At 45.8% G+C, this 24799-nt stretch overlaps 1 protein-coding gene across 5 annotated transcripts in view; it reads right to left on the reverse strand.

Moving 5' to 3' along the window:
• Positions 1 to 3093: 3093 nt before the first annotated feature.
• Positions 3094 to 24799, reverse strand: part of prom1b (prominin 1 b) — a 53736-nt gene continuing 32030 nt past the window's right edge. For 3 of the 5 annotated variants that reach the window (XM_042315970.1, XM_042315971.1, XM_042315968.1), the window contains 9 exons: positions 22865 to 22936; positions 22190 to 22282; positions 20445 to 20462; positions 14460 to 14513; positions 14294 to 14374; positions 13938 to 14006; positions 10882 to 10971; positions 9675 to 9790; positions 3094 to 3689 (listed from right to left, as the gene is read on the reverse strand). In XM_042315970.1, coding sequence (XP_042171904.1) covers positions 3671 to 3689; positions 9675 to 9790; positions 10882 to 10971; positions 13938 to 14006; positions 14294 to 14374; positions 14460 to 14513; positions 20445 to 20462; positions 22190 to 22282; positions 22865 to 22936 — 612 coding nt within the window. In that variant the 3' untranslated portion in view covers positions 3094 to 3670. Of the gene's footprint in view, positions 3690 to 9674; positions 9791 to 10881; positions 10972 to 12995; positions 13163 to 13937; positions 14007 to 14293; positions 14375 to 14459; positions 14514 to 20444; positions 20463 to 22189; positions 22283 to 22864; positions 22937 to 24799 lie in introns of those variants that run through there. The other 2 variants (XM_042315969.1, XM_042315972.1) reach the window with 2 other exon arrangements.

The raw sequence follows: 24799 nt of genomic DNA on the forward strand, positions 1-24799 counted from the left end.
GCGTGGTAAGTGTTCATCATATATTTATTAAACAGAGAACACTAAACAAAATAACAAAGGAGAAACGAAACAGTTCTGAAAGGTGACATACACACAACAGAAAATAATCACCCACAACTCAAAAGTGAAACCAGGCTACCTAAATATGGTTCTCAATCAGGGACAACGATAAACAGCTGCCTCTGATTGAGAACCATACCAGGCCAAACATAGAAATCCCAAATTATAGAAAAAGGAACATAGACAACCCACCCAACTCACACCCTGACCATACCAAAACAAAGACATACTAAAAGAACTGTCAGAACGTGACAGGATGAAAAGCGTGCCAAAAATACCTGACCACTGTGACTGACCCTAAACAGAGAGGACACAGTGGCAGAATACCTGACCACTGTGACTGACCCTAAACAGAGAGGACACAGTGGCAGAACACCTGACCACTGTGACTGACCCTAAACAGAGAGGACACAGTGGCAGAATACCTGACCACTGTGACTGACCCTAAACAGAGAGTGGCAGAATACCTGACCACTGTAACTGACCCTAAACAGAGAGTGGCAGAATACCTGACCACTGTAACTGACCCTAAACAGAGAGTGGCAGAATACCTGACCACTGTGACTGACCCTAAACAGAGAGTGGCAGAATACCTGACCACTGTGACTGACCCTAAACAGAGAGTACACAGTGGCAGAATACCTGACCACTGTGACTGACCCAAACATAAGGAAAGCTTTGACTACAGTACCAGTTAAAAGTGTGGACACACCTAATCATTCAAGGGGTTTTCTTTATTTTCATAATTTTCTACATTGTAGAATAATAGTGAAGACATCAGAACTATGAAACAACACATGGAATCATGAAGTAACCAAAAAAGTGTTACAAAAAATCCAAATACATTTTAGATCCTTCAAAGTAGTCACCCTTTGCCTTGATGACAGCTTCGCACACTCCTGGTATTCTCTCAACCAGCTTCACCAGGAATGCTTTTCCAACAGTCTTGAAGGAGTTCCCACATATGCTGAGCACTTGTTGGCTGTTTTTCCTTCACTCTGCGGTCCAACCCATCCCAAACCATCTTAATTGGATTGAGGTCGGGTGATTGTGAAGGCCAGGTCATCTGATGCAGCACTCCATCACTCTCCTTCTTGGTCAAATAGCCCTTACACAGCCTGGAGGTGTGTTGGGTCATTGTCCTGTTGAAAAACAAATGATAGTCCCACTTAGCCCAAACCAGATGGGCGTATCGCTGCAGAATGTTGTGGTAGCCATGCTGGTTAAGTGTGCCTTGAATTTTAAATAAATCACAGACGGTGTCACCAGCAAAGCACCATCACACCTCCTCCTCCTTGCTTCACAGAGGGAACCACACATGCGGAAATCATCCATTCACCTTATCTGTGTCTCACAAAGACATGGCGGTTGGAACAAAAATCTCAAATTTGAACTCCTCAGACCAAAGGACAGATTTCCACCAGTCTAATGTCCATTGCTCGTGTTTCTTGGCCCAAGCAAGTCTCTTCTTATTATTGGTGTCCTTCAGTAGTGGTTTCTTTGCAGCAATTCGACCATGGATACCTGATTCACGCAGTCTCCTCTGAACAGTGCATCAATCAGGACAACATTTTAATCAAATGACAGATAAAAAGAGGGAGGGATTCGCTCACACTACACTGACGTCTTAGGGAATTATTTGTATCAAATACAAAATGCTCTTAGTTTTAGAGATCAGGACCAGTTTATTACTGGCCACCCATTCTAAAACGGTGTGCAATTCTTCGTTTAGGGTGATTTCACAGCGGTGGTTGCTGACGTGTATAGGGTTGAATCATCAGCATACATGGACACAGAGGTTTTGTTTACTGCCAGTGGCAGGTCAAATGGTAACATTATAAAAGTATAGAGGGCCTAGAGAGCTGCCCTGCGGAACACCACAGGTGCATGTTTATCAATAATTGGAAGAAGCAATTTCATAAACTCATTAAGTGCAGCGTCTGGATGCTCCTTATTACTCACATCAGACCAACAAATATTTTGAGCCAGTTTAGGCTCCTCAAAGGAGGAAGGGGAGGACCATCCTCCTCAATGAATTTCATAAAAATATAGATTTTTAAACATTTCAAAAGTTATCCTTTTTAGATAAAACTACACTAAATATATTCATATTTCACCAAACAATTAATTAGAACACACTGTTTTGCAAAGAAGGTCTACAGTAGCCTCAACAGCACTCTGTAGGGTAGCACCATGGTGTAGCCGGAGGACATCTAGCTTCCATCCTCCTCTTGGTACATTGACTTCAATACAAAACCTAGGAGGCTCTTGGTTCTCACCCCATTCCATAGACTTACAGAGTAATTATGAAAACTTCAGGAGGACGTCCTCCAACCTATCGGAGCTCTTGCAGTATGAACTGACATGTTGTCCACCCAATCAAAGGATCAGAGAATGAATTTAGTACTGAAAGCACAAGCTACAGCTAGCTAGCACTGCAGTGCATAACATGTGGTGAGTAGTTGACTCAAAGAGAGAGAAAGACAATAGTTGAACAGTTTTCAACAAATGTATTTTTTCAAAAATGAAGGAGAGGCAAGAGAGAGACAGAGAGAGAGTGTAATTTTTTCACTTTCAGTTTCACTTACTTAGCTAGCAAATGCAGCTGGCTAGTTTAGCCTACTGAAACACCCTGCTCAAATAGAGGAATGCTCTGTTAGCTAGCTGGCTATAACAGAGGGATGTTATGTTAGCTAACTGGGGAGGAGATGCACTGAGGAGGAGATGCACTGCAGTACTTAATGCAGCTGGTGGCCACACCAGATACTGACTGTTACTTTTGATTTTGACCCCCCCCTCTTTGTCCAGGGACACATTATTGCATTTCTGTTAGTCACATGTCTGTGGAACTTGTTCAGTTTATGTCTCAGTTGTTGAATCTTGTTATGTTCATACAAACATTTACACATGTTAAGTTTGCTGAAAATAAACGCAGTTGACAGTGAGAGGACGTTTTTTTGTTTGTTGCTGAGTTTATGTATAGATGGACGGACAGACAGACAGCAGGACGAAAGACAGTGGAGACGGCGTAACTCAGCGAACTGACATCTTTATTCACAGATTCAGAGCCTGAAGTGACATCACAGATATGACATCAAAGTCAATGCGATGGTTACAGCTGTCAAACAACAAGCAGCTAGCGTCCGCTAGCTAACATGCTAACATGGTTTTGTATCTAGTGTCTGCTAACATGCTAACATGGTTTGGTAGCTAGCGTCCGCTAACATGCTAACATATTATATTAAAAAATATATAAAACTTTCAAAGGTGTTGAAAGCGTATAAAATGTACAAGTCATTGAGATAAGTCAGTGGTTCCAGCTGAGTAGAAACAAACAGAACACGTGTCTATAATAACTCTGATATATCAAATCAACTATATAAATAATCCACCAACACGTTCACACAGGTGTAATGTTCAGAAACTACGGTGATGTCTGACAGAACTAGTGATGTGATTGGGCGATGGAACGTACAGGGCATCATTTGGGCTACTGTAATTGGCTGGCAGCTAAGGTCCTTATCCAATCAGGTTGTTGTGGGGCGGAGATCAGCAGAGTTCTGTCTTCTTGGGTTGTTGTTGTTTTGTTCTCTTTCCCATCTTTGTTTCTCTACCAGTTTTCTTGGCCCCTGAGGAAGAGAACAGAACATTTATTAACAGCATCAAAATACACAAGTAGTGAGGGAGGGAGAGAGGAGGGGAGAAGGGGAGAGACGAGAGGGGAGGAGAGGAGAGAGGAGAGGAGGAGAGAGGTAGAGAAGGAGAGAAAGAATAGAAGAGAGACCAATGACAGAAAGAGAAGGACAGAAGAGATGCTTCGTGGTGCTCTAATCAGTTTGTGTGGGACTAGGGGACTAGGAGACTGGGAGACTAGGAGACTAGGAGACTAGGGGCCTAGGAGACTGGGAGACTAGGAGACTAGGGGCCTAGGAGACTAGGGGACTAGGAGACTGGGAGACTAGGGGACTAGGGGACTGGGAGACTAGGGGACTAGGAGACTAGGGGACTAGGAGACTAGGAGACTGGGAGACGGTATCAGTAGCAGTGGACTGGGACTAGGGGACGTTATCAGTAGCAGTGGACTAGGAGACGGTATCAGTCCCCAGCTGTTCCCAAACTCCACGGCACAGGTTCTCTTGACAATCCTGTAGCATTCTTGAGGGGCCTTGGTATTTCTGATACTGACTTCCTCTCCTGGGTGCTCGTACCTTGACTGAGTCATAGTTGCGGTATGTCTGCCTGAGCGTGAGGTCTGTGCTGCCCGGCTCAACCCGGCTCATGTACGCTCTGTTGCCGGTTACGGGTGGCTACCCGAAGACAGAGGGCGGCCAGGCTCGGTGGGTAAGCCCCACCGCTTGCCTCTCTTCGCTGGGTCGCTGGAACGAGCTGCAACAAACACTCATCAAACACTTATCTCAATCTCTTCATTAAAAGACTTAATCATGGACACTCTTACTGACAGTTGAGGCTGATGTATTGTTGTCTCTACCGGTGCTGGGTGCCGGCCGGTTACCGTCTTACCGCCTTAACCGAGTGAGGCTCATTGTGACAACAGTACCCCCAAGTGGCCAATCAGGGTACGTCACTGATCACTGAGCCCTGGTACCCAGGGAGGGCCGGGCTTTAGGCAAACCAAGGCACAATACAGTTTCTTCAACCTTGAGTTTCGCAGTGTTCACGGGTTTCAAAACGTGTCTCCTGCATGTGAGTTCAATGAAAAGGGTCCCTTCTCCATGTTCAGACTCACAGTTGTCAAGAGTGGTGGTTATTTTTCCAATTCCAATCTCTTCCAGTCCACAAAGTGGTGTCCCGCCCCTTCAGAGTCATGGGAGGCTCGCTGTCTGCTCTGACCAATGGCGGGCATGCGCAGTGTCACCCTGGATCATACGAATAGTAGCCTCTGCAGGGTCCCCAACAGCCAGATGTTCCGGGTTTTCAGGGGAAATGGAGAGAGAGCCTATGACGTGACTTCTGCTTTTGGACATTAACAAGGCATCACTCCAAGGTGACACTCATTTACTAGATTGGTTGAACAGTCATTTTTCTTCTGGTCAAAACCAGTATGTAGGGGACCTAGTTTCTGGCTTTTCTTTTTCATGCCTGCTAAGTTCGGTGATGTGATGTCGGGGTGAAACAGGCTACAACTTGTTGTTCGTCCCTCCACGCTTCTGCAGCGTCATCAGGCCGACTATTCCCGAGGCTTCAGCGCCGGTTTTGAGGGAGGAAATATCCTCCCGTCTCCAGAAGCAGGCAATCCGTTGAAGATCCAAGATGGCTGGTGCAGCCGGTATTTCCTGGTTCCGAAAAGGGAGAGGACGTTACGCCCCATTCTAGACCTATGTGCCCTCAGCAAGCTGCCTCCAGAGTCGTCGAGGGAGCAAGGAATGTAACACACATCCATTCTACTGTCCCGTATTCAGTATCTAGTCTTCCAAAGAAACCAGAAAAGTTACCTGTCTGACTCCACATCAGCGCATTCTGTTTCTAGGTCCTGAGCTAGACTCACTTGCGTATCATGCTTTTCTATCCCCACAGAGAGTATCAGAGTTCTGGCTCTGCTCAGCCAAACTTTGGTTATGTCACAAAGGGCGTTGTTGCCAGTGCCTACGCCTTACTTCTACTAGGGACAATGGCTTCTGTGATGTAAGTTGTTCCCCTGGGGCTATTGTTCATGTGGCCCTTCCAGCGCTGAGTGCTAACCACTCACCTGGATGCATTTCGCAGCCTAAGCCGGTCACTTTGGGTGTCAGGTCTATGGGCCATGAACCAGTGCTGGGACCCTCTGCTATTGTCAGGGGGCTCCGATGGATCACAACAGATCACAACAGACACATTCCCCTGAGGGTGGAGTGCGCTGTAAGAAAGGCAACCGATTCTGGGGGTATCAACATTGGTGTGGATCGCACTGCATATCAATTACCCAGAGATCCTAACGGTATATCTGACACTAAGGAGCTTTCCCCTGCTTTGGTCGGGCCAGTGGTGGCGTGCATCAACGGGGACGGGGAGGGACTACCTCCTCAACCTGGATCGCTCCCTATTGCTGGGAGCAGTGTGCACATGCTTTCACTTCGGGAAACACATGTCCCCGGTTGCCTCAATTTGGGTGCAGATTAGCCTCCACTCTCAGGGGTGGTGTTCTCCCAGATAAGGGAAATCTTCAGCAGGGCTGACAGATCTTTAGAAATCACATTACACAACTTGCATTGTCGTCTGTTTTTCCTCGATGAGGGAGTTGAGCGCTTCACTGGCCTCAGATCCTCCTTTACACATTTCCTCCCGTGAAGCTGATTCAGCCGTCGTTGGAGAGGGTGCGCCTCAGGGGCTTGCTGTTAACACTTGTGGCTCCCCATTGGTCCAATTAACCTTGATTTGTGGAGATCCTTCACCTGCTGTGGTGGGGTCCTGTGGCAACTCCCACTACGCAGGGATTGATTATCCCATGGATAGGTTATCCCAGGTACACCGGCAGGTTTGGCACCCCGACCAAAGATTTGGGGTCTGATGGCTTGGGCCCTGAGAGGTCCAATCTGACAGCCAGAGATTTGGGGTCTGCGGGCTTGGGCCATGAGAGGTCCAATCTGACAGCCAGAGATTTGAGGTCTGATGGCTTGGGCCCTGAGAGGTCCAATCTTACAGCCAGAGGTTTGGGGTCTGCAGGCTTGGGCCCTGAGAGGTCCAATCTGACAGCCAGAGATTTGGGGTCTGCGGGCTTGGGCCCTGAGAGGTCCAATCTGACAGCCAGAGATTTGAGGTCTGATGGCTTGGGCCCTGAGAGATCCAACCTGACAGCCAGAGATTTGGGGTCTGCGGGCTTGGGCACTGAGAGGTCTAACCTGACAGCCAGAGATTTGGGGTCTGCGGGCTTGGGCCCTGAGAGGTCCAATCTGACAGCCAGAGATTTGGGGTCTGCGGGCTTGGGCCCTGAGAGGTCCAATCTGACAGCCAGAGATTTGGGGTCTGCGGGCTTGGGCGCTGAGAGGTCCAATCTGACAGCCAGAGATTTGGAGTCTGATGGCTTGGGCCCTGAGAGGTCCAATCTGACAGCCAGAGATTCAGGGTCTGCGGGCTGGTATCCATTGAGCTGCCCCGGTCAACTGTAAATGCTGTTATTGTGATATGGAAACGTCTAGGAGCAACAATGGTTCAGCTGCGAAGTGGTAGGCCACACAAGCTCACAGAATGGGACCGGCGAGTGCTGAAGAGTGTAGCGGGTAAAATCGTCCGTCGTTGGTTGCAACATTGCCTCTGGAAGCAAGAACGGTTTGTCGGGAGCTTCATGAAATGGGTTTCCATGGCAGCCGCACACAAGCTTAAGATCACCATCCACAATGCCAAGCGCCAGCTGGAATGGCGTAAAGCTCGTCGCCATTGGACTCTGGAAACACGTTCTCTGGAGTGATGAAGTGATGAATCATGGACGAAACTGGGTTTGGCGGATTGCCAGGAGAACGCTACCTGCCCGAATGTATAGTGCCAACTGTAAAGTTTGGTGGCAGATGAATAATGGTCCGGGCTGTTTTTCATGTTTTGGACTAGGTCACTTAGTTCCAGTGGAGGGAAATCTACAGCATACAATGACATTTGTTTATTTCCCCATAGTTGTGTTGTACACGAGCTGACCCGACTGTCAGGGAACGTAACATTATGACTCTAACTACTGATCCCTGAAGGAGGGAAATGAGTACCGAGCTGACCCGACTGACAGGGAACGTAACATTATGACTCTAACTACTGATCCCTGAAGGAGGGAAATGAGTACCGAGCTGACCCGACTGACAGGGAATGTACCATTATGACTCTAACTACTGATCTCTGAAGGAAGGAAATGAGTACCGAGCTGACCCGACTGACAGGGAATGTACCATTATGACTCTAACTACTGATCTCTGAAGGAGGGAAATGAGTACCGAGCTGACCCGACTGACAGGGAACGTAACATTATGACTCTAACTACTGATCCCTGAAGGAGGGAAATGAGTACCGAGCTGACCCGACTGACAGGGAACGTACCATTATGACTAACTACTGATCCCTGAAGGAGGGAAATGAGTACCGAGCTGACCCGACTGAGAGGGAACGTACCATTATGACTCTAACTACGGATCCCTACCTTCACTGAAAGGTGTTTTTATCTGCAAACTTTGATTTCGAATCGCAACGTTCTGGCATGTCTGCTTCGTGATTTGTTGGGAGAGTTGTCTGTCAAGTCTGCTTCGTGATTTGTTGGGAGAGTTGTCTGTCAAGTCTGCCTCGTGATTTGTTGGGAGAGTTGTCTGTCATGTCTGCTTCGTGATTTGTTGGGAGAGTTGTCTGGCATGTCTGCCTCGTGATTTGTTGGGAGAGTTGTCTGGCATGTCTGCCTCGTGATTTGTTGGGAGAGTTGTCTGGCATGTCTGCCTCTGGATTTGTTGGGAGAGTTGTCTGGCATGTCTGCCTCTGGATTTGTTGGGAGAGTTGTCTGGCATGTCTGCCTCGTGATTTGTTGGGAGAGTTGTCTGGCATGTCTGCCTCGTGATTTGTTGGGAGAGTTGTCTGCCTCGTGATTTGTTGGGAGAGTTGTCTGCCTCATGATTTGTTGGGAGAGTTGTCTGTCATGTCTGCCTCGTGATTTGTTGGGAGAGTTGTCTGCCTCGTGATTTGTTGGGAGAGTTGTCTGTCATGTATGCCACGTGATTTGTTGGGAGAGTTGTCTGTCATGTATGCCTCGTGATTTGTTGGGAGAGTTGTCTGCCTCGTGATTTCTTGGGAGAGTTGTCTGTCATGTATGCCTCGTGATTTGTTGGGAGAGTTGTCTGCCTCGTGATTTGTTGGGAGAGTTGTCTGGCATGTCTGCCTCGTGATTTGTTGGGAGAGTTGTCTGCCTCGTGATTTGTTGGGAGAGTTGTCTGGCATGTCTGCCTCGTGATTTGTTGGGAGAGTTGTCTGCCTCGTGATTTGTTGGGAGAGTTGTCTGTCATGTATGCCTCGTGATTTGTTGGGAGAGTTGTCTGTCATGTCTGCCTCGTGATTTGTTGGGAGAGTTGTCTGTCATGTATGCCTCGTGATTTGTTGGGAGAGTTGTCTGTCATGTCTGCCTCGTGATTTGTTGGGAGAGTTGTCTGTCATGTATGCCTCGTGATTTGTTGGGAGAGTTGTCTGTCATGTCTGCCTCGTGATTTGTTGGGAGAGTTGTCTGCCTCGTGATTTGTTGGGAGAGTTGTCTGCCTCGTGATTTGTTGGGAGAGTTGTCTGGCATGTCTGCCTCGTGATTTGCTGGGAGAGTTGTCTGGCATGTCTGCCTCGTGATTTGTTGGGAGAGTTGTCTGCCTCGTGATTTGTTGGGAGAGTTGTCTGTCATGTCTGCCTCGTGATTTGTTGGGAGAGTTGTCTGTCATGTCTGCCTCGTGATTTGTTGGGAGAGTTGTCTGTCATGTCTGCCTCGTGATTTGTTGGGAGAGTTGTCTGCCTCGTGATTTGTTGGGAGAGTTGTCTGTCAAGAAGAGGACCCACCCTGTTGTTTTCCCTTTGTGGTCATTTGAAACCAGATCCTAGTCACTGCTGGATCGGCGTTTTCAAGACTAGAAAATAGCCACTAGAGAAGTGTGTGTGTGTGTGTGTGTGTGTGTACCTACTCTTCAAACACATCCTCCGTATCCATCCTCCTGTAGTACTTGGCCAGTTTGACTGACAGAATGATGCTGGGAACCAGGAACACACAGCAACCACCCAGACCGAACCAGAACGTGTTCTATAACACAGAGATATATAACATTAACTCAGACCAAACCAGAACAACACACACAGAGACATAACCTCACACACACACACCGACACACACACACATAGCACATACCAACACACACACCGTCACACAGCACATACCGACACACGCACACCGACACATACACAAACACACACAGCACATACTGACACACAGCACATACCGACAAACACACACAGCACATACTGACACACAGCACATACCAACACACACAAACAGCACATACCGACACACAGCACATACTGACAAACACACACAGCACACGACATACAGCACATACCAACACACACACACAGCACATACCGACAAACACACACAGCACATACCGACAAACACACACAGCACATACCGACACACAGCACATACTGACAAACACACACAGCACATACTGACACACACACACAGCACATACCGACACACAGCACATACTGACACACAGCACATGCCGACAAACACACACAGCACATACTGACAAACACACACAGCACATACTGACACACAAACACAGCACATACCGACACACAGCACATACTGACACACAGCACATACCAACACACACACACAGCACATACCGACAAACACACACAGCACATACCGACAAACACACACAGCACATACCGACACACAGCACATACTCACAAACACACACAGCACATACCGACAAACACACACAGCACATACCGGCACACACACACAGCACATACCGACACACACACACAGCGCATACCGACAAACACACACAGCACATACCGACACACAGCACATACCGACACACACACACAGCACATACCAACAAACACACACAGCACATACTGACACACAGCACATGCCGACAAACACACACAGCACATACCGACAAACACACAAACACACCGACACACAGCAGATACCGACACACACACAAACACCGACACACACAAACAGCACATACCGACACACAGCACATACCGACACACACACACATACACACACAAACACTGACACACACACAGACAGCACACACAAACAGCACACACTGACACACACAGACACACACCGACAGCTCCTGTGTATCTTACCACTGAGTCAACTATGAAGCTGCAGGCAACGATCTCCATGGAGTCAATGAGGTTACTGATGGGCTTACACTGAGACACCTCCCCTGTCAGCTAGGACACATTACATTATGGAGGAGAGGTTACTGATGGGCTGACACTGAGACACCTCCCCTGTCAGCTAGGACACATTCAGGCTGATGGGCTGACACTGAGACACCTCCCCTGTCAGCTAGGACACATTACATTATGGAGGAGAGGTTACTGATGGGCTGACACTGAGACACCTCCCCTGTCAGCTAGGACACATTACATTATGGAGGAGAGGTTACTGATGGGCTGACACTGAGACACCTCCCCTGTCAGCTAGGACACATTACATTATGGAGGAGAGGTTACTGATGGGCTGACACTGAGACACCTCCCCTGTCAGCTAGGACACATTACATTATGGAGGAGAGGTTACTGATGGGCTGCCACTGAGACACCTCCCCTGTCAGCTAGGACACATTTCATTATGGAGGAGAGGTTACTGATGGGCTGACACTGAGACACCTCAGCTAGGACCCTGTCAGCTAGGACACATTTACATTATGGAGGAGAGGTTACTGATGGACACATTACATTATGGAGGAGAGGTTACTGACACTGAGACACCTCCCCTGTCAGCTAGGACACATTACATTATGGAGGAGAGGTTACTGACACCTCCCCTGTCAGCTAGGACACATTTGGAGGTTACTGATTATGTCAGCTAGGACACATTACATTATGAGAGGTTACTGATGGGCTGACACTGAGACACCTCCCCTGTCAGCTAGGACACATTACATTATGGAGGAGAGGTTACTGATGGGCTGACACTGAGACACCTCCCCTGTCAGCTAGGACACATTACATTATGGAGGTTACTGATGGGCTGACACTGAGACACCTCCCCTGTCAGCTAGGACACATTACATTATGGAGGTTACTGATTGACACTGAGACACCTCCCCTGTCAGCTAGGACACATTACATTATGGAGGAGAGGTTACTGATGGGCTGACACTGAGACACCTCCCCTGTCAGCTAGGACACATTACATTATGGAGGTTACTGATGGGCTGACACTGAGACACCTCCCCTGTCAGCTAGGACACATTACATTATGGAGGTTACTGATGGGCTGACACTGAGACACCTCCCCTGTCAGCTAGGACACATTACATTATGGAGGAGAGGTTACTGATGGGCTGACACTGAGACACCTCAGCTAGGACCCTGTCAGCTGAGGTCAGCACATTACATTATGGAGGTTACTGATGGGCTGACACTGAGACACCTCCCCTGTCAGCTAGGACACATTACATTATGGAGGAGAGGTTACTGATGGGCTGACACTGAGACACCTCCCCTGTCAGCTAGGACACATTACATTATGGAGGTTACTGATGGGCTTACACTGAGACACCTCCCCTGTCAGCTAGGACACATTACATTATGGAGGAGAGGTTACTGATGGGCTGACACTGAGACACCTCCCCTGTCAGCTAGGACACATTACATTATGGAGAGGTTACTGATGGGAGGTTACTGATGGGCTGACACTGAGACACCTCCCCTGTCAGCTAGGACACATTACATTATGGAGGAGGTTACTGATGGGCTGACACTGAGACACCTCCCCTGTCAGCTAGGACACATTACATTATGGAGGAGAGGTTACTGATGGGCTGACACTGAGACACCTCCCCTGTCAGCTAGGACACATTACATTATGGAGGAGAGGTTACTGATGGGCTGACACTGAGGTCAGCTACACATTACATTATGGAGGAGAGGTTACTGATGGGCTGACACTGAGACACCTCCCCTGTCAGCTGACACATTACATTATGGAGGTTACTGATGGGCTTACACTGAGACACCTCCCCTGTCAGCTAGGACACATTACATTATGGAGGTGGAGGAGAGGTTACTGATGGGCTGACACTGAGACACCTCCCCTGTCAGCTGACACATTACATTATGGAGGAGAGGTTACTTACACTGAGACACCTCCCTGTCAGCTAGGACACATTACATTATGGAGGTTACTGATGGGCTGACACTGAGACACCTACCCCTGTCAGCTAGGACACATTACATTATGGAGGTTACTGATGGGCTGACACTGAGACACCTCCCCTGTCAGCTAGGACACATTACATTATGGAGGAGAGGTTACTGATGGGCTGACACTGAGACACCTCCCCTGTCAGCTAGGACACATTACATTATGGAGGTTACTGATGGGCTGACACTGAGACACCTCCCCTGTCAGCTAGGACACATTACATTTTGGAGGAGAGGTTAGGACTGGAGGGACTGGAGGAGAGGTACAGATCTAGCTAAACAGAACAATAGTGTACAGAATAATATTAGAGATAATTATTTATTTCAGCTTTTATTTCTTTCATCACATTCCCAGTGGGTCAGAAGTTTACATACAATCAATTAGTATTTGGTAGAATTACCTTTAAATTGTTTAATTTGGGTCAAATATTTTGGGTAGCCTTCCACAAGCTTCCCACAATAAGTTGGGTGAATTTTGACCCATTCCTCCTGACAGAGCTGGTGTAACTGAGTCAGGTTTGTAGGCCTCCTTGCTCAAACACGCTTTTTCAGTTCTGCCCACACATTTTCTATTCTCTCTACTATTATTCTGACATTTTACATTCTTAAAATAAAGTGGTGGTCCTATAACTGACCTAAACCAGGGAATTTTTACTAAGATTAAATGTCAGGAATTTAAATGTATATATATATATACACACTAGCATTCAAAAGTTTGGGGTCACTTAGAAACATCCTTGTTTTTGAAAGAAAAGCACATTTTTTGTCCATTAAATAACATTAAATTGATCAGAAATACAGTGTAGACATTGTTAATGTTGTAAATGACTATTGTAGCTGGAAACGGCTGATGTTTAATGGAATATCTACATAGGCGTACAGAGGCCCATTATCAGCAACCATCACTCCTGTGTTCCACTGCCGGCCTTCTAGTGACCCCGAACTTCAGAACGGCAGTATATAACTCTAACTTGATAACTTACAGAGTTTTTGACCCAGTCTGTGTACTGTCTGAAGTATCCAACCAGGCTCTGCATGTACACATCTCTCTCCTGCAGAACAACGAGAGGTTGTTTAGAGTGTCTGTCTGTCTGTCTGTCTGTCTGTCTGTCTGTCTGTCTGTCTGTCTGTCTGTCTGTCTGTCTGTCTGTAGTGCGTTTACCTGTTTTACCACGCGTGAAGCGTTGTGTGTGTGTCTGTCTGTCCGTCTGTCCGTAGTGCGTTTACCTGTTTTACCACGCGTGAAGCGTTGTGTGTGTGTCTGTCTGTCCGTCTGTCCGTAGTGAAGCATTATGTGTGTCTGTCCGACCGTCCGTCCGTCCGTCCGTAGTGTGTTTACCTGTTTAACCACGCGTGAAGCGTTGTGTGTGATGAGGTACTCTGCTTCGTCGATGGCACTAAGGACGTTAGTCACCTTCACCTGAGAGAGAGAGAGACAGGTGAGTTAGGGTGTGTGTGTGTGTGTGTGTGTGTCTGTGTGTGTGTGTGTGCGTGTGTGTTCTCACAGGTAGTTCCTTAGCTGTCCTCTGCAGTAGCCGGATGCTCTGGCTGAGGGTGCTCTGGAAGAGAGGAGGAGGCCATGTTTCAGATGGGTCTAGTTACTGAAGAGGGCCATTTTTCAGATAGGTCTAGTTACTGAATCTGGCAGGTAAATGTTGCCAGTAAAGGCCATGTTTCAGATAGGTCTAGTTACTGAATAGGGCCATGTTTCAGATGGGTCTAGTTACTGAAGAGGGCCATGTTTCAGATGGGTCTAGTTACTGAAGAGGGCCATGTTTCAGATGGGTCTAGTTACTGAATCTGGCCATTTTTCAGATAGGTCTAGTTACTGAATCTGGCCATGTTTCAGATACGTCTAGTTACTGAAGAGGGCCATGTTTCAGATAGGTCTAGTTACTGAAGAGGGCCATGTTTCAGATGGGTCTAGTTACTGAAGAGGGCCATGTTTCAGATGGGTCTAGTTACTGAAGAGGGCCATGTTTCAGATGGGTCTAGTTACTGAAGAGGGCCATGTTTCAGATAGGTCTAGTTACTGAATAGGGCCATGTTTCAGATAGGTCTAGTTACTGAAGAGGGCCATGTTTCAGATGGGTCTAGTTACTGAAGAGGGCCATGTTTCAGATGGGTCTAGTTACTGAAGAGGGCCATGTTTCAGATAGGTCTAGTTACTGAAGAGGGCCATGTTTCAGATAGATCTCTACAGATAGCTCACTAGCTAACAGGGAAACAATGATCTGGGTTGCTAACTTGATTCTTCTTACATGTACTCCTAAAGAAGCATTGGGTTGGTGTAAACATGAGAGATAGTTCCCTTCCACCATGTGTGTTCACCAGTCTAACCCTAACCCATTCATCCACCAGTCTAACCCTAACCCATTCATTCACCAGTCTAACCCTAACCCATTCATCCACCAGTCTAACCCTAACCCATTCATTCACCAGTCTAACCCATTCATCCACCAGTCTAACCCTAACCCATTCATCCACCAGTCTAACCCTAACCCATTCATTCACCAGTCTAACCCATTCATCCACCAGTCTAACCCTAACCCATTCATCCACCAGTCTAACCCTAACCCATTCATTCACCAGTCTAACCCTAACCCATTCATTCACCAGTCTAACCCTAACCCATTCATTCACCAGTCTAACCCTAACCCATTCATTCACCAGTCTAACCCTAACCCATTCATTCACCAGTCTAACCCTAACCCATTCATTCACCAGTCTAACCCTAACCCATTCATTCACCAGTCTAACCCATTCATTCACCAGTCTAACCCTAACCCATTCATTCACTAGTCTAACCCTAACCCATTCATTCACCAGTCTAACCCTAACCCATTCATTCACCAGTCTAACCCTAACCCATTCATTCACCAGTCTAACCCCCATTAACCCATTCATTCACCAGTCTAACCCTAACCCATTCATTCACCAGTCTAACATTAACCCATTCAGTCTAACCCATTCTAGTCTAACCCTAACCCATTCATTCACCAGTCTAACCCTAACCCATTCATTCACCAGTCTAACCCTAACCCATTCATTCACCAGTCTAACCCTAACCCATTCATTCACCAGTCTAACCCTAACCCATTCATTCACCAGTCTAACCCTAACCCATTCATTCACCAGTCTAACCCTAACCCATTCATTCACCAGTCTAACCCTAACCCATTCATCCACCAGTCTAACCCATTCATCCACCAGTCTAACCCATTCATCCACCAGTTTAACCAGTTTAACCCTAACCCATTCATTCACCAGTCTAACCCTAACCCATTCATTCACCATTCACCAGTCTAACCCACCATTCATCCACCAGTTTATCCACCCTAACCCATTCATTCACCAGTCTAACCCATTCATCATTCACCAGTCTAACCCTAACCCATTCATCCACCAGTCTAACCCATTCATCCACCAGTCTAACCCATTCATCCACCAGTCTAACCCATTCATCCACCAGTCTAACCCATTCATCCACCAGTCTAACCCATTCATCCACCAGTCTAACCCATTCATTCACCAGTGCTATTCATTTTAAATCCATTGATCATTACTTTATCATTTAAACCTAAACTAACCATTGATCTGACGATCACCTTATGTATTACTGCCTCAAAACTAAAAGTGAATAAAAAGTAGCAAATCAAGTCTGAAAACTAACTGAAGCTAAACGGAATTTTAAAAATAAAATAATATATATATTTTTTAAAACTAATAGAAATATCACACGAGTACCACAACACAAATACACAACACTGTTCAGAACAACAACATCACAACAAACACCGAGTACCACAACACAAATACACAACGCTGTTCAGAACAACAACATCATTGAATGAGTAGGTGTGTCCAAACCGTTGACTGGTATATACACACACACAGAAAGTATACCCCTTGACTTATTTTATATTTAGTTGTCTTACAATTTAAATTCAAAATGGATTAAATAGATGTTTTATTCTCACCCATCGATACACAAAACCCCATAATGACAAATTAAAAACATGTTTTGAGAAATGTTAGAACATTTATTGAAAATGAAATACAGAAATATCTAATGTACATAAGTATTCACACCCCTGAGTCAATACTTAGTAGAAGCACCTCTGGCAGTGATTACAGTTTTCTGGGTGAGTCTCTAAGAGTGATTACAGCTGGGAGTCTTTCTGGGTAAGGCTCTAATAGCGATTACAGCTGTGAGTCTTTCTGTGTAAGTCTCTAAGAGTGATTACAGCTGTGAGTCTTTCTGGATAAGTCTCTAAGCTCTTTCTACACCTGGATTGTGCAACATTTGCCCATTATTCTTTAAAATATTCTTCAAGCTCTGTCAAATTGGTTGTTGATCATTGCTAGACAACCATTTCCAGGATTTTTCCACAGATGTTCAAGTAGATTTAAGTCAAAAGTGTAACTATTCCACTCAGGAACATTCACTGTCTTCTTGGTAAGCAACTCCAGTGTAGATGTGGCCTTGTGTTTTAGGTTATTGTCCTGCTGAAAGGTGAGTTAATCTCCCAGTGTCTGGTGGAAAGCAGACTGAACCAGGTTTTCCTCTAGGATTTTGCCTGTGCCTCCATTCTGTTTCTCTTTTATCCTGAAAAACTCCCTCATCATTAACAATTACAAGCACACCCATAACATGATGCAGCCACCACTATGCTTGAAAATATGGAGAGCAATTCTCAGTAATGTGTTGTATTTGATTTGCCCCAAACAACACTTTGTATTCTGGACAAAAAGTTATTTGCTTTGCCACATGTTTTGCAGTATGACTTTAGTGTCTTGTTGCAAACAGGATGCCTGTTTTGGAACATTACTTTAGTGCCTTGTTGCAAACAGGATGCATGCTTCCTCATGCTCAAATGGATAGTCAACATCTGAACCTCCCTGGTCTTTGTGGTTGAATCTGTGTTATAAATTCACTGCTGGACTGAGGAACCTAATGTTGTGTTGTTGCTACACAAACAGTAATAATGACACTGGAAACAGAGACACCGTTTACATGACTTTATCCTTCAAACTAAACTTCAAGCACAGAACATTCATGAGTAGGCGCAGTACTCAATTGGTATCAATGCTCTGAGTAGGTTCCTCAGTATCAATGCTCTGGGTAGGTTCCTCAGTATCAACATAAAGTAGTACCCAGTATACATGCTAAATAATGGTATCAATGCTCTGGGTAGGTTCATCAGTATCAATGCTCTGGGTAGGTTCCTCAGTATCAACATAAAGTAGTACCCAGTATACATGCTATATAATGGTATCAATGCTCTAGGTAGGTTCATCAGTATCAATGCTCTGGGTAGGTTCCTCAGTATCAACATAAAGTAGTTCCCCGTATACATGCTAAATAATGGTATCAATGCTCTGGGTAGGTTCCTCAGTATCAACATAAAGTAGTACCCAGTATACATGCTATATAATGGTATCAATGCTCTAGGTAGGTTCATCAGTATCAATGCTCTGGGTAGGTTCCTCAGTATCAACATAAAGTAGTTCCCCGTATACATGCTAAATAATGGTATCAATGCTCTGGGTAGGTTCCTCAGTATCAACATAAAGTAGTTCCCAGTATACATGCTATATAATGGTATCAATGCTCTAGGTAGGTTCCTCAGTATCAACATAAAGTAGTACCCAGTATACATGCTAAATAATGGTATCAATGCTCTGGGTAGGTTCCTCAGTATCAACATAAAGTAGTTCCCCGTATACATGCTAAATAATGGTATCAATGCTCTGGGTAGGTTCCTCAGTATCAACATAAAGTAGTTCCCAGTATACATGCTATATAATGGTATCAATGCTCTAGGTAGGTTCCTCAGTATCAACATAAAGTAGTACCCAGTATACATGCTATATATCACATTATATCATACACCTTTCAGATACACTACATGACCAACAGTATGTGGACACCTGCTTGTCCAACATCTCATTCCAAAATCATGGACATTAATATAGAGTTGTTCCCCCTTTTGCTGCTATAACAGCCTCCACTCTTCTGGGAAGGCTTTCCACTAGATGTCGGTACATTGCTGCTATAACAGCCTCTACTCTTCTGGGAAGGCTTTCCACTAGATGTTGGAACATTGCTGCTATAACAGCCTCTACTCTTCTGGGAAGGCTTTCCACTAGATGTTGGAACATTGCTGCAGGGACTTGCTTCCATTCAGCCACAAGAGCGTTAGTGAGGTCGGGCGCTGATGTTGGGCGATTAGGCCTGGCTCACAGTCGGCGTTCCAATTCATCCCAAATTCGCTCGATAGGGTTGAGGTCAGGGCTCTGTGCAGGCCAGTCAAGTTCTTCCACACCGATCTCGGCAAACCATTTCTGTATGGACCTCGCATTGTGCACTGGAGCGTTGTCATGCTGAAACAGGAAAGGGCCTTCCCCAAACTGTTGCCACAAAGTTGGAAGCACAGAATTGTCTAGAATGTATTGTATGCTGTAGCGTTAAGATTTCCCTTCACTGGAACTAAGGGGCCCGAACCATGAAAACCAGGCCCCAGACCATTATTCCTCCTCCACCAAACTTTACAGTTGGCACTATGCATTGGGGCAGGTATCGTTCTCCATGTATCCGCCAAACCCAGATTCGTCCGTCAAACTGCCAGATGTTGAAGTGTGATTCATCACTCCAGAGAACGTATTTCCAGAGTCCAATGGCCGTGAACTTTACACCACTCCAGACGGCGCTTGGCATTGCACATGGTGATCTGAGGCTTGTGTGCGGCTGCTCGGCCATGGAAACACATGTCATGAAGCTCCCGACGAACAGTTGTTGTGCTGACGTTGCCTCCAGTGGCAGTGTGGATCTCGGTAGTGAGCGTTGCAACCGAGGACAGATGATTTTTACATGCTGCGTTGTTCAGCACTCTGTTGTTCCGTTCTGTGAGCTTGTGTGGCCTACCACTTTGCGGCTTAGGCGTTGTTGCTCCTAGACGTTTCCCCTTCACAATAATAAACATTCTACTGACAGTTTTTGTCTCTGCATGGTTGTGTGCGCAATTTTATACACCTGTCAGCAACGGCTGAAATAGCCAAATCCACTAGTTTGACGGGTGTCCACATACTTTTGTATATATAGTGTAATTGTATGTGTGGGGTACAGAGATGAGGTAGTCATTCAAAAACCATGTTAAACACTATTATTGTACACAGGGTGTAATCAACCTCAAACGTTGTTCAGCACATCTTTACTCCTGAACTTATGAAGGCCATAACAACAAAGGGGTTGTTTATCGACTCAAGACATTTCAGCTTTTCATTTTTAATTACTTTTGTAAACATTTAGAAAAAACAACAACATTATTCCACTTCGATATTATGGGCTATTGTGTATAGGCCACTGATTCAAAATCTAAATGTAATCCATTTTAAATTCAGGCTGTAACACAACAACAAAGTCAAGGGGTGTGAATAGTCCTGAAGCTCGGTGTAGAAATATACACAAACACAGACACCAAGCTTACCCGCGCTCGGACAAATTTCTGGGCCACCATTTATATGTGAATATTAGTGAGAAAGAAAGACAAGAAGAGAAACCGAGGGGGGAGAACAGCAGGAACGTAGAGAGGGAAAGAGAGAGAGAGAGAGAGAGAGAGAGACAGAGAGAGAGAGAGAGAGAGAGAGAGAGAGAGAGAGAGAGAGAGAGAGAGAGAGAGAGAGAGAGAGAGAGAGAGAGAGAGAGAGAGAGAGAGAGAACAGCAGGAACGTAGAGAGGGAAAGAGAGAGAGAGAGAGAGAGAGAGAGAGAGAGAGAGAGAGAGAGAACAGCAGGAACGTAGAGAGGGAGAGAGAGAGAGAGAGAGAGAGAGAGAGAGAGAGAGAGAGAGAGAACAGCAGGAACGTAGAGAGGGAAAGAGGAAGAGAGAGAGAGAGAGAGAGAGAGAGAGAGAGAGAGAGAGAGAGAGAGAACAGCAGGAACGTAGAGAGGGAAAGAGAGAGAGAGAGAGAGAGAGAGAGAGAGAGAGAGAACAGCAGGAACGTAGAGAGGGAGAGAGAGAGAGAGAGAGAGAGAGCAGGAAGAGAGAGAGAACAGAGGAAGAGAGAGGGAAAGAGAGAGAGAGAGAGAGAGAGAGAGAGAGAGAACAGCAGGAACGTAGAGAGGGAAAGAGAGAGAGAGAGAGAGAGAGAGAGAGAGAGAGAGAGAGAGAGAGAACAGCAGGAACGTAGAGAGGGAAAGAGAGAGAGAGAGAGAGAGAGAGAGAGAGAGAGAGAGAGAGAGAGAACAGCAGGAACAGCAGGAACGTAGAGAGGGAAAGAGAGAGAGAGAGAGAGAGAGAGAGAGAGAGAGAGAGAGAGAGAGAGAACAGCAGGAACGTAGAGAGGAAAAAGAGAGAGAGAGAGAGAGAGAGAGAGAGAGAGAGAGAGAGAGAGAACAGCAGGAACGTAGAGAGGGAGAAGAGAGAGAGAGAGAGAGAGAGAGAGAGAGAGAACAGCAGGAACGTAGAGAGGGAAAGAGAGAGAGAGAGAGAGAGAGAGAGAGAACAGCAGGAACGTAGAGAGGGAAAGAGAGAGAGAGAGAGAGAGAGAGAGAGAGAGAGAGAGAGAGAGAGAGACAGCAGGAGAGAGAGGGAGAGAGAGAGAGAGAGAGAGAGAGAGAGAGAGAGAGAGAGAGAGAGAGAGAGAGAGAAGAGAACAGCAGGAACAGAAAGGAAAGAGAGAGAGAGAGAGAGAGAGAGAGAGAGAGAGAGAGAGAGAACAGCAGGAACGTAGAGAGAGGGAGAGAGAGAGAGAGAGAGAGAGAGAGAGAGAGAGAGAACAGCAGGAACGTAGAGAGAGAGAGAGAGAGAGAGAGAGAGAGAGAGAGAGAGAGAGAGAACAGCAGGAACGAGAGAGAGAACAGAGGAAAGAGAGGGAAAGAGAGAGAGAGAGAGAGAGAGAGAGAGAGAGAGAGAGAGAACAGCAGGAACGTAGAGAGGGAAAGAGAGAGAGAGAGAGAGAGAGAGAGAGAACAGCAGGAACATTGGGGAAGAACAGAAATCAGTCAAGCTGTCTCTTACCAGGTCTTTGGGAGAAAGACTGTTTATGTGTATATATGTGTGTGTGTGTGTATCTGAGTACTTATGTGAGTACGTGTGTGTATGTGTGTGTGTGAGTGTGAGTACGTGTGTGTGTGTGTGTATATGTGAGTGTGTGTGTGAGTTTGTGTGAGTGTGTATATGTGAGTACGTGTGTGTGTGTATGTGAGTGTGCGTCGGGGTGTGTGGGTTTACCATGGCCTGCTCCATAGGGACGACCTGTTCTCTGTGGATCTGACGTATGCTGCTGGCATGACCCTTCAAAGCATTCTCTAGAGCTCCCCGCGGCTACACACAAACACACAGGACGTAGCATTTAGCATTTAGCCTCACCATATCCATATTAACACACAAGACGTAGCATTAGCATTTAGCCTCACCATCTCAATATTCACACACAGCATTAGCATTTAGCCTCACCATCTCAATATTCACACACAGCATTAGCATTTAGCCTCACCATCTCAATATTCACACACAGCATTAGCATTTAGCCTCACCATCTCAATATTCACACACAGCATTAGCATTTAGCCTCACCATATCAATATTCACACACAGGACGTAGCATTAGCATTTAGCCTCACCATATCAATATTCACACATAGGATGTAGCATTAGCATTTAGCCTCACCATATCAATATTCACACATAGGACGTAGCATTAGCATTTAGCCTCACCATATCAATATTCATTTGGGGGCCTATATCATGTTACAGGGTCTATATCGTGTTACAGGGTCTATATCTATATCTAGGGGTAAGGTCCAGGGGTTAGGGTCCAGGGGGTAGGATCTAGGGGACTCACGAGAAGGTCGGCCTGGGCCTCCAGCTCGTTAGGGGTTAGGGTCTAGGGGTTAGGAGACTCACCAGAAGGTCTGCCTGGGCCTCCAGCTCGTTGGAAAACGACAGCAGATCCACCAGAGTTACACCTTTATTCACCTACACACACAGAGTCAGTGGTCAGGGGTTAGAGGTCAGGGGTCAGGGTTCAGTGGTTAGGGGTCAGGGTTTAGTGATCAGGGGTCAGGGTTCAGTGGTCAGGGGTTAGAGGTCAGGGTTTAGTGGTCAGGGTTTAGTGGTTAGGGGTCAGGGTTCAGGGGTAGAGGTCGACCGATTATGATTTTTCAACGTCGATTCTGATACCAATTATTGGAGGACCAAAAAAAACGATACCGATTAATCGGACGATTTAAAAAAAGAAGTAGTTGTAATAATGACAATTACAACAATACTGAATGAACACTTATTTTAACTTAATATAATACATTAAAAAAATCAATTTAGCCTCAAATAAATAATGAAACATGTTCAATTTGGTTTAAATAATGCAAAAACAAAGTGTTGGAGAAGAAAGTAAAAGTGCAATATGTGCCATGTAAGAAAGCTAACGTTTAAGTTCCTTGCTTAGAACATGAGAACATATGAAAGCTGGTGGTTCCTTTTAACATGAGTCTTCAATATTCCCAGGTAAGAAGTTTTAGGTTGTAGTTATTATAGGACTATTTCCCTCTATACCATTTGTATTTCATTAACCTTTGACTATTGGATGTTCTTATAGGCACTATAGTATTGGCAGTGTAACAGTATAGCTTCAGTCCCTCTCCTCGCCCCTACCTAGGCTCGAACCAGGAACACATCGACAACAGCCACCCTCGAAGCAGCGGAGGGGAACAACTACCAGAAGGCTCAGAGCTAGTGACATTGGAAACGCTATTAGCGCACACCCAGCTAACTAGCTAGCCATTTCACATCGGTTACACCAGCCATTAGGCTGATAGGCTTGAAGTCATAAACAGCGCTGTGCTTGCGAAGAGCTGCTGGCAAAACGCACTAAAGTGCTGTTTGAATGAATGCTTACGAGCCTGCTGCTGCCTACCACCGCTCAGTCAGACTGCTCTGTCAAATCATAGACTTAATTATAACATAATAACACACAGATATACGAGCCTTTGGTCATTAATATGGTCGAATCCGGAAACTATAATTTCGAAAACAAAAAGTTTATTATTTCAGTGTAATACGGAACCGTTCGGTATTTTATCTAACGGGTCCTGTTACATTGTACAACCTTTAATGTTATGTCATGATTACGTATAAATTCTGGCAAATTAGTTCGCAATGAGCCAGGCTGCCCAAACTGTTGCATAACGTTATACCCTGACTCTGCGTGCAATGAACGCAAGAGAAGTGACACAATTTCACCTGGTTAATATTGCCTGCTAAACTGGATTTCTTTTAGCTAAATATGCAGGTTTAAAAATATATACTTCTGTGTATTGATTTTAAGAAAGGCATTGGTGTTTATGGTTAGGTACAGTCGTCCAACGATTGTGCTTTTTCGCAAATGTGCTTTTGTTAAATCATCCCCCAGCGTTGCATCGATTATAGGCAACGCAGGACACGCTAGATAAATGAGTAATATCATCAACCATGTGTAGTTATAACTAGTAATTATGATTGATTGTTTTTTATAAGATAAGTTTAATGCTAGCTAGCAACTTACCTTGGCTTCTACTGCATTCGCATAACAGGCAGGCTCCTCGTGGAGTGCAATGAGTGGCTGGTGGTTAGAGCGTTGGACTAGTTAACTGTAAGGTTGCAAGATTGGATCCTGACAATGTGAAAAGGTAAAAATCTGTCGTTCTGCCCCTGAACGAGGAACTGTTAAATGAAGGTATAAAAAATAAATAAAAAAATTGGCGCCCAAAAATACCGATTTCCGATTGTTATGAAAACTTGGCCATTCCGATTAAACGGTCGACCTCTAGTTAGGGGTCAGGGGTCAGGGTTCAGTGGTCAGGG

This window comes from Oncorhynchus tshawytscha, unplaced genomic scaffold (assembly GCF_018296145.1).
Source record: "Oncorhynchus tshawytscha isolate Ot180627B unplaced genomic scaffold, Otsh_v2.0 Un_contig_4047_pilon_pilon, whole genome shotgun sequence".
In the NCBI taxonomy this organism is placed as follows: Eukaryota; Metazoa; Chordata; class Actinopteri; order Salmoniformes; family Salmonidae; genus Oncorhynchus; species Oncorhynchus tshawytscha.